The sequence below is a fragment of the Ranitomeya variabilis genome, chromosome 6 (genome assembly GCF_051348905.1).
Source record: "Ranitomeya variabilis isolate aRanVar5 chromosome 6, aRanVar5.hap1, whole genome shotgun sequence".
NCBI lineage: Eukaryota > Metazoa > Chordata > Amphibia > Anura > Dendrobatidae > Ranitomeya > Ranitomeya variabilis.
In genome coordinates, this window is record NC_135237.1 from 15,104,475 (window position 1) to 15,119,316 (window position 14,842).

At 48.4% G+C, this 14,842-nt stretch overlaps 1 protein-coding gene across 1 annotated transcript in view; it reads left to right on the forward strand.

Annotated features, from left to right (window-relative positions):
- CCDC12 (coiled-coil domain containing 12) overlaps positions 1–13,028 on the forward strand; it is a 32,246-nt gene extending 19,218 nt beyond the window's left edge. The window contains exons 3-7 of the mRNA XM_077271765.1: positions 4,950–5,029; positions 5,117–5,178; positions 5,497–5,531; positions 5,948–6,024; positions 12,637–13,028. Of these exons, the coding sequence (XP_077127880.1) occupies positions 4,950–5,029; positions 5,117–5,178; positions 5,497–5,531; positions 5,948–6,024; positions 12,637–12,716 (334 nt within the window). The 3' untranslated portion in view covers positions 12,717–13,028. The remainder of the gene's footprint in view (positions 1–4,949; positions 5,030–5,116; positions 5,179–5,496; positions 5,532–5,947; positions 6,025–12,636) is intronic.
- The last annotated feature ends 1,814 nt before the right edge of the window (positions 13,029–14,842 follow it).

Sequence of the window (14,842 nt, forward strand, 5' to 3'; positions counted from 1 at the left end):
ACCAACGAGCCTGTCTAGGATTCAAACGCCTGGCAGACTCAAGGTAAATGAGATTCTTGTGATCAGTCAAGACCACCACACGATGTTTAGCACCCTCAAGCCAATGACGCCACTCCTCAAATGCCCACTTCATGGCCAAAAGCTCCCGATTACCCACATCATAATTGCGCTCGGCGGGCGAGAATTTTCTAGAGAAGAATGCACATGGCTTCATCACCGAGCCATTAGAACTTCTCTGTGACAAAACCGCCCCCGCTCCAATCTCTGAAGCATCAACCTCAACCTGAAAAGGAAGTGAAACATCTGGTTGACACAACACAGGAGCAGAAGAAAACCGGCGCTTAAGTTCCTGAAAGGCCTCCACAGCCGCAAGATTACTCAGGCTGTAAGCCAAACTCTGGACATCCATGTTAAACAGCTAAGATCAGAGCCATTCAAGGGTTAAGAGGAGGTAAGAAGCAGCTAGACAGCAATTAAGGGCTAGGCAGCAAAACTCTGAAGGAAAAAAAAAAAATAAATTTCCCTTAAACACTTCTTTTTCTCCTGCTTCAGCCCAAACAATTAACACTTTGTGGTCCGGCTATACTGTCATGAATCCCCAATGGCTAGGGATAGCACAGGACAAGCAAAGTACAAAGTAATAACGGACGAGCTCTAGGGTGATGGAACCTGGGCTGACCGCTGCCCTACGCCTGACAAACGCAACTAGAGATAGCCAGGGAGCGTGCCTACGTTGGTTCTAGACGCCACGCACCAGCCTAAGAGCTAACTAGTACTGCAGAGAAAATAAGACCTCACTTGCCTCCAGAGGAATGAACCCCAAAAGATATAGTTGCCCCCTCACATGTATTGACGGTGAAATGAGAGGAAGGCACACACATAGAGATGATATATATAGCTTTAGCAAATTGAGGCCCGCTGTAAACTAGAAAGCAGAAAGATACAAAAGGGGACTGAGCGGTCAGCAAAAAACCCTAATCAAAAAACCATCCTGAGATTACAAGAACCCATGTGCCAACTCATGGCACATGGGGAGAACCTCAGTCCACTAGAGCTACCAGCTAGCATAGAGACATAATAAGCAAGCTGGACAAAAAACCAAACAACTGAAAATCAGCACTTAGCTTATCCTGAAAGATCTGGGAGCAGGTAGGCAGGAACCAAACAGAGCACATCTGAATACATTGATAGCCGGCAAGGGAATGACAGAAAGGGCAGGTAAAATAGGAAACACCCAGCCTCTGATGGACAGGTGGAAACCAAAGGCCGCAACCCACCAAAGTCACCCAGTACCAGCAGTAACCACCAGAGGGAGCCCACAAACAGAATCCACAACAGGTGTGTATATATATGTGTATATATATGTATGTATGTATGTATGTGTGTATATATATATATATATATATGTGTGTGTATGTATACATACATACATACATACATACATACATACATACATACATACATACATACATACATACATACACACATACACACATACACACATACACACATACACACATACATACACACATATATATATACACATACACACACACACACACACACACACACACACACACACACACACACACACACACACACACACACACATACATACAGTGCCTACAAGTAGTATTCAACCCCCTGCAGATTTAGCAGGTTTACACATTTGGAATTAACTTGGCATTGTGACATTTGGACTGTAGATCAGCCTCGAAGTGTGAAATGCACTGCAGCAAAAAAGAATGTTATTTCTTTGTTTATTTTTTTTTTTAAATTGTGAAAAGTCTTTTCAGAGGGTCATTTATTGTTCAACCCCTCAACCCACCAGAATTCTGTTTGGTTCCCCTAAATTATTAAGAAGTAGTTCAGGCACAAAGAACAATGAGCTTCACATGTTTGGATTAATTATCTCTTCTTCCAGCCTTTTCTGACTATTTAAGACCCTCCCCAAACTTGTGAACAGCACTCATACATGGTCAAAATGGGAAAGACAAAGGAGCATTCCAAGGCCATCAGAGACAAGATCGTGGAGGGTCACAAGGCTGGCAAGGGGTACAAAACCCTTTCCAAGGAGTTGGGCCTACCTGTCTCCACTGTTGGGAGCATCATCCGGAAGTGGAAGGCTTATGGAACTACTGTTAGCCTTCCACGGCCTGGACAGCCTTTGAAAGTTTCCTCCCGTGCCGAGGCCAGGCTTGTCCGAAGAGTCAAGGCTAACCCAAGGACAACAAGGAAGGAGCTCCGGGAAGATCTCATGGCAGTGGGGACATTGGTTTCAGTCAATACCATAAGTAACGTACTCCACCGCAATGGTCTCCGTTCCAGACGAGCCCGTAAGGTACCTTTACTTTCAAAGCGTCATGTCAAGGCTCGTCTACAGTTTGCTCATGATCACTTGGAGGACTCAGACTGACTGGTTCAAGGTTCTCTGGTCTGATGAGACCAAGATCGAGATCTTTGGTGCCAACCACACACGTGACGTTTGGAGACTGGATGGCACTGCATACGACCCCAAGAATACCATCCCTACAGTCAAGCATGGTGATGGCAGCATCATGCTGTGGGGCTGTTTCTCAGCCAAGGGGCCTGGCCATCTGGTCCGCATCCATGGAAAGATGGATAGCACGGCCTACCTGGAGATTTTGGCCAAGAACCTCCGCTCCTCCATCAAGGATCTTAAGATGGGTCGTCATTTCATCTTCCAACAAGACAACGACCCAAAGCACACAGCCAAGAAAACCAAGGCCTGGTTCAAGAGGCAAAAAATCAAGGTGTTGCAGTGGCCTAGTCAGTCTCCTGACCTTAACTCAATTGAAAACTTGTGGAAGGAGCTCAAGATTAAAGTCCACATGAGACACCCAAAGAACCTAGATAACTTGGAGAAGATCTGCAGGGAGGAGTGGGCCAAGATAACTCCAGAGACCTGTGCCGGCCTGATCAGGTCTTATAAAAGACGATTATTAGCTGTAATTGCAAACAAAGGTTATTCCACAAAATATTAAACCTAGGGGTTGAATAATAATTGACCCACACTTTTATGTTTAAAATTTATAAAAATTTAACTGAGCAACAAAACTTTTTGGTTTGTAAGATTTATGCATCTGTTAATAAATCCTGCTCTTGTTTGAAGTTTGAAGGCTCTAACTTATTTGCATCTTATTAAACCTGCTAAATCTGCAGGGGATTGAATACTACTTTTAGGCACTGTATCCCTATCCATATCTATATCTATTATATGGGGTGGACTTCAGTGATTGATGTCAGACTAGCGGCAGCCATATACCCTCCATTGCCATTGGCCCTGGGCTCGATCAGCTGACAGCTGTGTCGCCGGACCCCCTAAACAGGAACCTTCTATTCATCCTTAGCGCCGCTGCTAGCGGACCACCTGTTCTCCCCCTCCTTTATATACAGGGAGAACTACACAATCAGGCCATTGAATGGAATGTTGTGGGAGACCACCGTAGACATCAGCTGCTCGGTGTCATAGTTAGGACATGGTTAATGTCCTGTTCTCTCAGGGTTAATGTTGCTGGCCTCCCTTTCGATCTGGGAGGGGTATTTATACTCACTCCAGACTAGGATTCGCTGTCAGCTATTCGTCCTGTTCTCGTCTGTGTGCCTGACCTCTGGAGTGTGTGCCCGGTTTGCAGTTGTTTCCCTTGCTCTCCGTGCGTTACTCTGTTAGTTTGTTCTTCTGGATTTCTGACCTCTGGCTTCACTTCTGACTACCCCGTCTCTCCCCTTTGGTACTTTGATATCTCCTGGCTCCGATCTTGTTCGACTACTCTGTTGTGTTTATCCTTTTCTCTGTTAGGCTACTTTCGCACATCAGGCTTTCGCTGTCAGGCTAAATCCGGCTAATTTTCAAAAAAACGGATATGGCGAATGTTGCCGCCGGATCAGGTTTTTTTCCCATAGACTTGTATTAGTGCCGGATTGCACCGGATAACATTGCGTTTCGTCCGGTTTTCGCCACATCCGGCAAATCTGCCGCTTCCGGTTTTTTGAAAAAACGACCATTGCAATGTTTTTTGTCTTCGGCGAAAAAGCCTGAAGCGCCGAATTCGGTGCTTCCGGCTGTTTGCTAGAATGGAAGCCTATGGGAGCCAGAAGGTGCCGGATCCGGAACAAGGTGGATCTGGCGGCCTGATCCGGTTTTTTTAAAGTGAGCATGCTCCAAATTTTTTTTTTTTTATCCAATAATCTAGATAGGCTAGCCGGATCAGTTTTTTTGACGGATCAGTTTTTCGCATCAGTTTTTCTCTATCCCCCATGATGGCACCACGGAGAGAGGGGTCCGCCCCCAGGGACAGGAAACCTAGAGGTGAAAAAGGGCGTACCTCTCTCCCACATCCGTTGGTTTCCTGTCCCTGTCGGGGAACCTACAGCACGTACCTGAAGATCCTTCGTGGAAACCAGGGGCTGATCCAGTTTTTCCAACACTCGCCGGATTTGGCCTGACACTGAAAACCTGATGTGTGAAAGTAGCCTTACCTGGCGTCTGGCTCCGCCCCCGATCACCTCCCACTGTCACATGGTTCAGGTCCTGTTTGTACCTGGTTAGTAACCTGGCGCTTTGCTCAGCTCCCTTGCTGCTGTGTGCAGCGTTTCGTACAGCAGTATTACCCGGGAGCTGTGACACTCGGAAGCCCCTGACTGCTGGGTGTTTTGTTTTTCTATATTCGGCAGTTCTAAAATAAGAAATATGACCCCCCCCCTCCCATATGGAGCAGATTTTTTCCCCACCGATCTGGTGATGGCAGGAGCAGCGGTACAGAATAGTATAACTCCTGGCCCATCCTCTCCTGTAGTTATACCCAGCAGGTTCACCGAGACCCCACTTGCGTAGAGGACAGACCCTTCCCAATCATCTAGCTCCATGGAGACTGGTGATGGCTGCAGACGAGCGACCCCTGATTCTTATTGTGCGTTACTTCTTGCAGGGAGCTGAAGCTGAGGAATTATACCCCCCTGGACGAGAGCCTGAAAGGGCGGCAGATCGCGCAGGCCAAGCCCGAGTCCGGTGAGTGCCGCGCGTCAGAGGATGCGTCGTCCATGTGCGTCGTCCATGTGCGTCGTCACCTCATTCCTGTCTCATTGCCCCCTCTAGTGGAGGAGAAGGTGAAGGAGCAGCTGGAGGCCGCCAAACCAGAGCCCATCATAGAGGAAGTGGTGAGTGCCCAGGGGCCACATAGGAGGGCCCCTAAACTACTTTATGTAAAATCCCAGGAGGAGGGTCCCAGGGGCCACAGTGTATAGGAGAGCTCCTAGTATGACTTTAATTTCCCCGGAGGAGGGTCCCAGAGGCCACAGTGTATAGGAGGGTCCCTAGTACTATTCTATGTAATATCCCAGAGGCCACAGTGTATAGAAGGGCCCCTAGTACCACCCTATGTAATATGCTAGGGGCCACAGTGTATAGGAGGGCCCTAGTACCACCCTATGTAACATCCGGGAGTATAACCACCATCATTATATTTTGTTTTCCAGGATTTGACAAACCTCACCCCCCGGAAGCCGGACTGGTGAGTGCACGGCCGATGTCAGACGCTGGCGCGGACGAGGTGTTATAAAGCTGATCAGTGACAAGAGTCGGCCATTTGTCCTAAAAACCTCTGTTCTGTTCCCTTCTATCCCAGTGATCCCTGGATGCAGCCTGCAGTGTAAAGAATAGAGGTTTTCAGTCTGGCAGTCGTGTACACTGGAGGGTCTCTGCCGCTGCCTTCTTCTCCCAATATGGTGGTGTGTGTCAGAGAAGTGCGCTTACACCCAGGATGTGGCCGTATACACCTCCATTCTTTACACTGCAGGCTGACCAGTAAAATCGGCTGCAATAAAGATTTATATTATATTGAAGCACAGAGAGGCTTATTGGATTATTTCTGGCTCCGGTCCGGCCCGGACTCCTTCTATTCTTCTTTTTTTTTTTTTTTTTTTTCAGGGATCTGAAAAGAGACGTCGCCAAGAAGTTAGAGAAGCTGGAGAAGCGAACGCAGCGAGCCATCGCGGAGCTCATCCGTGAGTTTCCACCCGACGCCTCCACATTCAGCATATTAGAGAAAATACATGCTATCCTCACTGCAATAACAAGCCCAGCTACTGCTCCCTGTTATCAGCCATCATAGGCTGAGGAGAGAGGAGGCCCATTGTATCCTGACTGATATCGGCCCCTCTTACAACGCTCTAGTATAGTGATGAGCAAGCGCGCTCGGGTATCGTGTTGTCTGTGCGCGCTCGGGTATCGTGTTGTCTGTGCGCGCTCAGGTATCGTGTTGTCTGCATGCGCTTGGGTGTCGTCTTGTCTGCGTGCGCTCTGGTATCGTGTTGTCTGCGTGCGCTCGGGTGTCGTGTTGTCTGCGTGCGCTCGGGTGTCGTGTTGTCTGCGTGCGCTCGGGTGTCGTGCTATCAGTGCGCGCTCGGGTATCGTGTTGTCTGTGCGCGCTCGGGTATCGTGTTGTCTGCGCGCGCTCGGGTATCGTGTTGTCTGCGCGCGCTCGGGTGTCGTGTTGTCTGCGTGCGCTCGGGTATCGTGTTGTCTGCGCGCGCTCGGGTATCGTGTTGTCTGCGCGCGCTCGGGTATCGTGTTGTCTGCGCGCGCTCGGGTATCGTGTTGTCTGCGCGCGCTCGGGTATCGTGTTGTCTGCGCGCGCTCGGGTATCGTGTTGTCTGCGCGCGCTCGGGTATCGTGTTGTCTGCGCGCGCTCGGGTATCGTGTTGTCTGCGCGCGCTCGGGTATCGTGTTGTCTGCGCGCGCTCGGGTATCGTGTTGTCTGCGCGCGCTCGGGTATCGTGTTGTCTGCGCGCGCTCGGGTATCGTGTTGTCTGCGCGCGCTCGGGTATCGTGTTGTCTGCGCGCGCTCGGGTATCGTGTTGTCTGCGCGCGCTCGGGTATCGTGTTGTCTGCGCGCGCTCGGGTATCGTGTTGTCTGCGCGCGCTCGGGTATCGTGTTGTCTGCGCGCGCTCGGGTATCGTGTTGTCTGCGCGCGCTCGGGTATCGTGTTGTCTGCGCGCGCTCGGGTATCGTGTTGTCTGCGCGCGCTCGGGTATCGTGTTGTCTGCGCGCGCTCGGGTATCGTGTTGTCTGCGCGCGCTCGGGTATCGTGTTGTCTGCGCGCGCTCGGGTATCGTGTTGTCTGCGCGCGCTCGGGTATCGTGTTGTCTGCGCGCGCTCGGGTATCGTGTTGTCTGCGCGCGCTCGGGTATCGTGTTGTCTGTGCGCGCTCGGGTATCGTGTTGTCTGTGCGCGCTCGGGTATCGTGTTGTCTGTGCGCGCTCGGGTATCGTGTTGTCTGCGCGCTCGGGTATCGTGCTATCAGTGCGCGCTCGGGTATCGTGTTGTCTGTGCGCGCTCGGGTGTCGTGTTGTCTGCGCGCGCTCGGGTGTCGTGTTGTCTGCGCGCGCTCGGGTATCGTGTTGTCTGCGTGCGCTCGGGTATCGTGTTGTCTGCGTGCGCTCGGGTATCGTGTTGTCTGTGTGCGCTCGGGTATCGTGTTGTCTGCGTGCGCTCGGGTATCGTGTTGTCTGCGTGCGCTCGGGTATCGTGTTGTCTGCGTGCGCTCGGGTATCGTGTTGTCTGCGTGCGCTCGGGTATCGTGTTGTCTGTGTGCGCTCGGGTATCGTGTTGTCAGCGTGCGCTCGGGTATCGTGTTGTCTGCGTGCGCTCGGGTATCGTGTTGTCTGCGTGCGCTCGGGTATCGTGTTGTCTGCGCGCGCTCGGGTATCGTGTTGTCTGCGCGCGCTCGGGTATCGTGTTGTCTGCGCGCGCTCGGGTATCGTGTTGTCAGCGTGCGCTCGGGTATCGTGTTGTCTGCGTGCGCTCGGGTATCGTGTTGTCTGCGTGCGCTCGGGTATCGTGTTGTCTGCGCGCGCTCGGGTATCGTGTTGTCTGCGCGCGCTCGGGTATCGTGTTGTCTGCGCGCGCTCGGGTATCGTGTTGTCTGCGCGCGCTCGGGTATCGTGTTGTCTGCGCGCGCTCGGGTATCGTGTTGTCTGCGCGCGCTCGGGTATCGTGTTGTCTGCGCGCGCTCGGGTATCGTGTTGTCTGCGCGCGCTCGGGTATCGTGTTGTCTGCGCGCGCTCGGGTATCGTGTTGTCTGCGCGCGCTCGGGTATCGTGTTGTCTGCGCGCGCTCGGGTATCGTGTTGTCTGCGCGCGCTCGGGTATCGTGTTGTCTGCGCGCGCTCGGGTATCGTGTTGTCTGCGCGCGCTCGGGTATCGTGTTGTCTGCGCGCGCTCGGGTATCGTGTTGTCTGCGCGCGCTCGGGTATCGTGTTGTCTGCGCGCGCTCGGGTATCGTGTTGTCTGCGCGCGCTCGGGTATCGTGTTGTCTGCGCGCGCTCGGGTATCGTGTTGTCTGCGCGCGCTCGGGTATCGTGTTGTCTGTGCGCGCTCGGGTATCGTGTTGTCTGTGCGCGCTCGGGTATCGTGTTGTCTGCGCGCTCGGGTATCGTGCTATCAGTGCGCGCTCGGGTATCGTGTTGTCTGTGCGCGCTCGGGTGTCGTGTTGTCTGCGCGCGCTCGGGTGTCGTGTTGTCTGCGCGCGCTCGGGTATCGTGTTGTCTGCGTGCGCTCGGGTATCGTGTTGTCTGCGTGCGCTCGGGTATCGTGTTGTCTGTGTGCGCTCGGGTATCGTGTTGTCTGCGTGCGCTCGGGTATCGTGTTGTCTGCGTGCGCTCGGGTATCGTGTTGTCTGCGTGCGCTCGGGTATCGTGTTGTCTGCGTGCGCTCGGGTATCGTGTTGTCTGCGCGCGCTCGGGTATCGTGTTGTCTGCGCGCGCTCGGGTATCGTGTTGTCTGCGCGCGCTCGGGTATCGTGTTGTCTGCGCGCGCTCGGGTATCGTGTTGTCCGCGCGCGCTCGGGTATCGTGTTGTCTGCGCGCGCTCGGGTATCGTGTTGTCTGAGTATATCGGGTGTGCTTGAGTAACATGTTCGAGTCCTGCGACTGTTGGGTAATCCCACAAGTGTTGCAGAACGTATTACTCGAGCACGCCCAAAATACGCGGCTAACACCTGAGCATGCTCCCTCATCACTACTGAGTATTGATATGCGGCGCCTTGAAAAAGTCTTCATAAACTTTTCCACATTTGTCACATTACCACAAACGTAAATGTATTTTATTGGGATTTCCGGTGACACCAACAAAGTAACAAGCATTTGTGATGTGTAAAGGAAATGATACTGGGTTTCCGTAATATTTTACCATTATAAATCTGAATATTGTGAGGTGCATTTGTATTCAGCCCCCGCAGTCAGTACTTTGCAGGACCACCTTTCTCTGCACTTCTGCAGACTTTGGGGTCTGTCTCTCCACCTTTGCACATCTAGAGGTGACATTTTGCCCGTTCCTTTCCCTCCTCGCTCTCGCTCGATGAGATTGGATGGAGACGTCTGTGATCAGTAATTTTCACGTCTTGTCACAGATTCTCTGGGATTTGGGTCTGGACGGTGACTGGGCCGTTCACACACAGGAATGTGCTCTGATCTACACCCTCCATTGTGGCTTTGGCAGGAGGTTTAGGGTCGTGTCCTGCTGTAATGTGAACTTACGCCCCAGTCTCAAGTCTCCTGCTGCCTCTAACGGGTTTTCCTCCAGTATTGCCCTGTATTTAGCTCCAACCATCTTCCCATCAACTCTGACCAGCTTCCCTGCCTCTGCTGAAGAAAAGCCTCCCCACAGCATGAAGCTGCCACCACCATGTGTGATGGCGTTTTCAATGTGATGTGAGGTGTTAGTTTTCCGCAACGTAGATAGAAATTCACTGCACACTCCTTTGAAGCTGCAAGTAATATTTTTATTTCACCTGCAATATTTCAGATGTATGCACAAACACGAAAGGGTGCAGGTAGATGCGACACAGATTTTTTTTAATTTTTTTTTTACATTTTGACCCTTCATGGGCCTTACTCATAATGTCGCCTGTTCCAGTTTGTAAACATTATGTCTGAAATATTGCAGATGATATAAGTATATTACTTACATCTGCAAAGGAGTGTGTGGTGAATTTCTATCTACATATTGCGATGATTGCACGTCCCCTTCCACCAGCACCTCATATAACCGAGTGCCCGCCAATCTGCCTTCCTTAGTTTTCCGCCACACAGAGCACTTTGCATTTATCCCGTAAAGTTCTCCTTTGTTCTCATCTGACCAGAGACTCTTCCACATGCTCGCTGTGTCCTCTACATCAGAGGTGTCAAACTGCATTCCTCGAGGGCCGCAAACAGGTCATGTTTTCAGGATTTCCTTAGCATTCCTCATGGTGCTGCAATCATTCTGTGCAGGTGATTAAATTATCACCTGTGCAATACAAGGAAATCCTGAAAACATGACCTGTTGGCGGCCCTCGAGGAATGCAGTTTGACACCTCTGCTCTACATGAGACTTATTATGGCTTCTTGCCGCTCTTCCATAAAGGGCAAATTTGTGGAGCATATGACTAATAGTCGTCCTGTGGACAGATTCTCCCCCCTGAGATGTGGATCTCTGCAGCTCCTGTGGTGACCATGGCCCACTTGGCTGCTTCTCTGATTAGTCCGCTTACCGGTTAGGATGTCTCTGCTGGTTTGCAGTTGTGCCATACGCCTTCGATTTTTGGATGATGGATTGAGCAGTGCTTCGTGAGATGTTCACACCTTGGGCTATTTCCTATAACCTAACCCTCCTTTCCTCTTCTCCACTGCTTTATCCCTGACCTGTCTGGTGAGCTCCTTGGTTTTGATGATGTTGTTTGATTCCTAATGTTCACACCCAGGATGCAATGTGCTGATTATGTGACTCTTGGGGAAGATTGGTCACTCAGGTTTTTATTTAGGGGATCAGACTACAGCACCTCGCAATGATCCTTCTATATTATTTCTAAACACTCTTTTTTGGTGATTCCTTTATATCTCCGTTCATACTGCACCCACACACACAAATAATACACCATTTGAAAGGTAAACTTTCCCCCTTCAGCAAGAAAATAGCCAAACAAACCACACATCCACGATGTTATCACAAAATACATTTTAAACATTAATTTTCATAAAACTGCAGTAAGGAAAAATGACCTGCAGGTGGCACCACACTACCCCAAAGCTGAAACAAATCCTAACATTTGCCTTGGGGGCTTTCCAGCTTGCCGCACTCCTTGCCCAGCCGATTTCAGGCAGGTACATATAAAATATTTGCTACGTATGTGGATGTAGAACAAAAGTAAAACTTTACCTGTTTAAGACTAAAGCTTTAAAACTGAAGATACAAATGAATGCAGCCTAAAAGGGACAGGACAGGTTCTGAACCATCAGATTTTCCGTATTATTGGACAGTCATTGAAAAGTCTATCTTCCTTCTAAGGTTGCAGCTTATTGGTGACCTGGAGTCACCTCTGGTTCCAAGTAAAAAAACTGCAGCGTTGACATAACTCAGACTGTACATTGTTTCCTGATGGGAGAGATTGGTGGAAACAACCTTGCAAAAATTGAAAAAAAAATCCACCCGTAGGGGAAAAAATAGGTAAAATATTCTGCAGATATTACTTCTTTTTTTTTTTAAAGGGATATTCCCAATTATTATACAATGGTGTAAATACGCTCAGTTATGGGGTCAATTCTCCTTCATCATTTTTACTGTCAAAGTGGCTCTGCTGTACAGGGAGCTGCTCCGTTCACATACTTAGGGCTGTGCTGCACTTCCCTACACTGCAGATAGATGGCAGTGCTGCTGTGGAGGGGAAACAAATGCTGCTGCCCCTGTTCTTTTGCAAGGTCCTGACAATCAGACCCCTTCTGATCAGTATAATACCATTATGTTTAATGTTGGGGCATCTCCTTTAGGCTGGAGTCACACACAACGTATTAAAAAAAAAAAAATCGGTCCGTTTTACACAGACGAGAATCGCAGAAATGTTCCCTGAACAGTGATCCGGATGTCATCCGTCTGCAGCGCGAGGAGGCGATTTTCTCGCATGTAAGCATCTGTGTGACATTCGTATGGCGAGATTTTCTCGCCGGCTTATAAAATGGATTCATGGGTTCAAATATTTATGAAAACACATATATATAATGCCAGTGTGACACATACCTCTGTGTTCATCATCTCATTGGACACATACCTCTCTGTGTTCATCATCTCATTGAATACATTTACATTTGACCAGCTCAATTTTCCTGAAATTGCCTGTGCCCCCGACAACCAATGTGCAAAAATTTTGCACGGGCCAATTAGTCAGATTTTATATTTTTAAAATATTTACAAAACCTTGTATCCTTTCCTTTCCACTTCCCAAATACTTGTTACTTTGTGTTGGCATCACAGAAAATCTAAGTCATCAGAAAAAATCCATCTAAAATATAACATTTATTTGAATCAAATACTAAAATAGTAAAAAAAAAAAACAGGATAAGACGATCAAATATAACAATAACGCTATTAGATACAAGGGCGTATAATACCTAAAATATAAATGTGGCGTCCTCTCTCGCCCTATTGATTTCCTGAGCCGGATTTCGTTAACCTGTCACTTGGTAAGCTTATCACAGACAATCGCAATAAACTATGGGTATGAAGACTTTTTCAAGGCACTGTAACCTCCAGATATTACATCACATGTGACCTTATAACGCTGTTGTCGTCTCTCTTTTCGGCAGGGGAGCGATTGAAGGGTCAGGAGGAGAATCTCGCCGGCGCGGTTCAGTCTGCAAAACAGGAGAATGAGGATTCTGACTGATGAGATCGGAGCGGACACCGGACGGCTCCGCGGTTTCATCAGTGACGGCGGCTCTGGTGGGGTCATTACCAGCCCAGATTCGGGATCATCACATGATGCGGGTGCAGTGGTCTCACCCGTGTGTTGGGGGCGATGTGATCCTTCCTGCCCAGTATATAAGTCTGGTCTGCCCCCGGCTCAGGAGTCAGGGAGATCAGCACGAGGTGAACGCAGCCGAGAATATTATGTTTGTATATTAGAATTATTTGCCCAAATTTTTCAATTTTATTTTATATAAAAAAAAAAAATACAATAAACTCAAAGAAAAAGAAATACTGTTTCAGTTGTAGAAAACGGGCGAGATCGACGGTGAATCATCAGTGTACAGTCTCGCCCCATGATATACAGGATATGGGGCACTGTATACACTGCTCACACAAAGTTAAGGATACTTGGTTTACAGGCAAAAATTATGGGAAATGTAAAAACTTACCGCTCCAGTGATCTTCTGTCCTGACAGTCGGCATTAAGTAGAAGCAGTGATGGTGATTTCATATCAAACAATTTATTGAAACAAAACCCAACACAGTGGTGGTCTATACAGTGGGTACGGAAAGTATTCAGACCCCTTTTAAATGTTTCATTGCAGCCATTTGATAAATTCAATAAAGTTCTTTTTTTTTTTCATTAATGTACACTCTGCACCCCATCTTGACTGAAGAAAAGAGAAATGTAGACATTTTGCAAATTTAATAAAAGAAAAACTGAACTCTCACATGGTCATAAGTGTTCAGCCCCTTTGCTCAGATGCTCATATGTAAGTCCCATGTTGTCCATTTCCTTGTGATCCTTGAGATGGTTCTACTCCTTCATTGGAGTCCAGCTGTGTGTAATTAACCTGATAGGACTTGATTTGGAAAGGCGCACACCTGTCTATATAAGACCACACCCCCCCCCCGGAGTCCATGTGAGGTTTTCCCTTTTCTCCAGTGTGTAAACCCCCCCCCTTCCTCCCCAAACTCCACGTGAGGCCCCCAGACAGGGTGGATTGATTTAAATCACGCCGATTTAAATCATGATTTAAATCACTGATTTAAATCAAAAGGTTTTTTTTAATGTAAATCACGATTAAAATGAGAAGTGAGAGCAGTGCGCATGTGCGCCCATAGTTACACGGACGAAACTAGGGGCAACGATCTAACGCCAGGGTGAGGGGGGGACCCCAAAGTAAGTAAAAATCTTTTTTGTTTTACTATATGGCAATAGGTAGGTGTTTAAAAGCAGCATGTCTTAATTGTATAAACTATTAATAGCCTCCACATTTTGTTCATACTGCCCCTTTAATTCCACACTTCTAGCTTGGTTTCACTTTTGGTTTAGTTTCTTTTTCCATTCAGTTGACATGCCCAAACTTGTTGGATAGTCAGCAGTACTTGGCTGTAGTAACAATCAAACTTCATAAGTGATCTGTGTGAGCCATGGCAGGTCGTAAGAGAGACCCTATTTGGGTTCATTTTGTTGAGATGCCAGCAGCAGATCTTGGAAAGAAAGGTGCAAGAGCAAAGTGCAAATACTGTCAAAAGGATATCCAAGGACTTGTTTGCCGTTTGAAATCACATTATGAAAACTGCAACCAGAAGGGAAATGAAGATGTTGATAGTGAAGTGTTTCTTTGGTCATCTTCATCACCGCACTTCTCATGATGTTGCCTCATTCACGCCACCAGGCCTTGCATCTCTTTGTTGCATCGTTTGCATTTTGCACGCATGCCTGCCTTACCGATAGGCGAAGGAGCTTCATTAAAATATTCCCAAACTGGGTCTCTTTTACGGCCTGCTGCCATTATAAGGAAAGAATGTAATAAACCTCAGATCGTACACACAAACAGATCCAGACTTGTCTGTCTGTGGCTATGCTGCAGTATTGTGCTCAAAGTTTCACTTTCATTTTTTTGTCTGCTTGCCCTTCCTCCTCAAAACACTTAGATTCACATTCTTCTTGTGTTGTGCAGATCTATTCCACTCCAAACAATCAGAAACATATTGTCTAACTTCTTGGACTTGGCACTGAAGGGGTTGATTCTGTATTCATAGGTTTGTAGAACAATAGGATTAAGGTCTTTTTCTCAACTCTGTTCATGTTGTAAC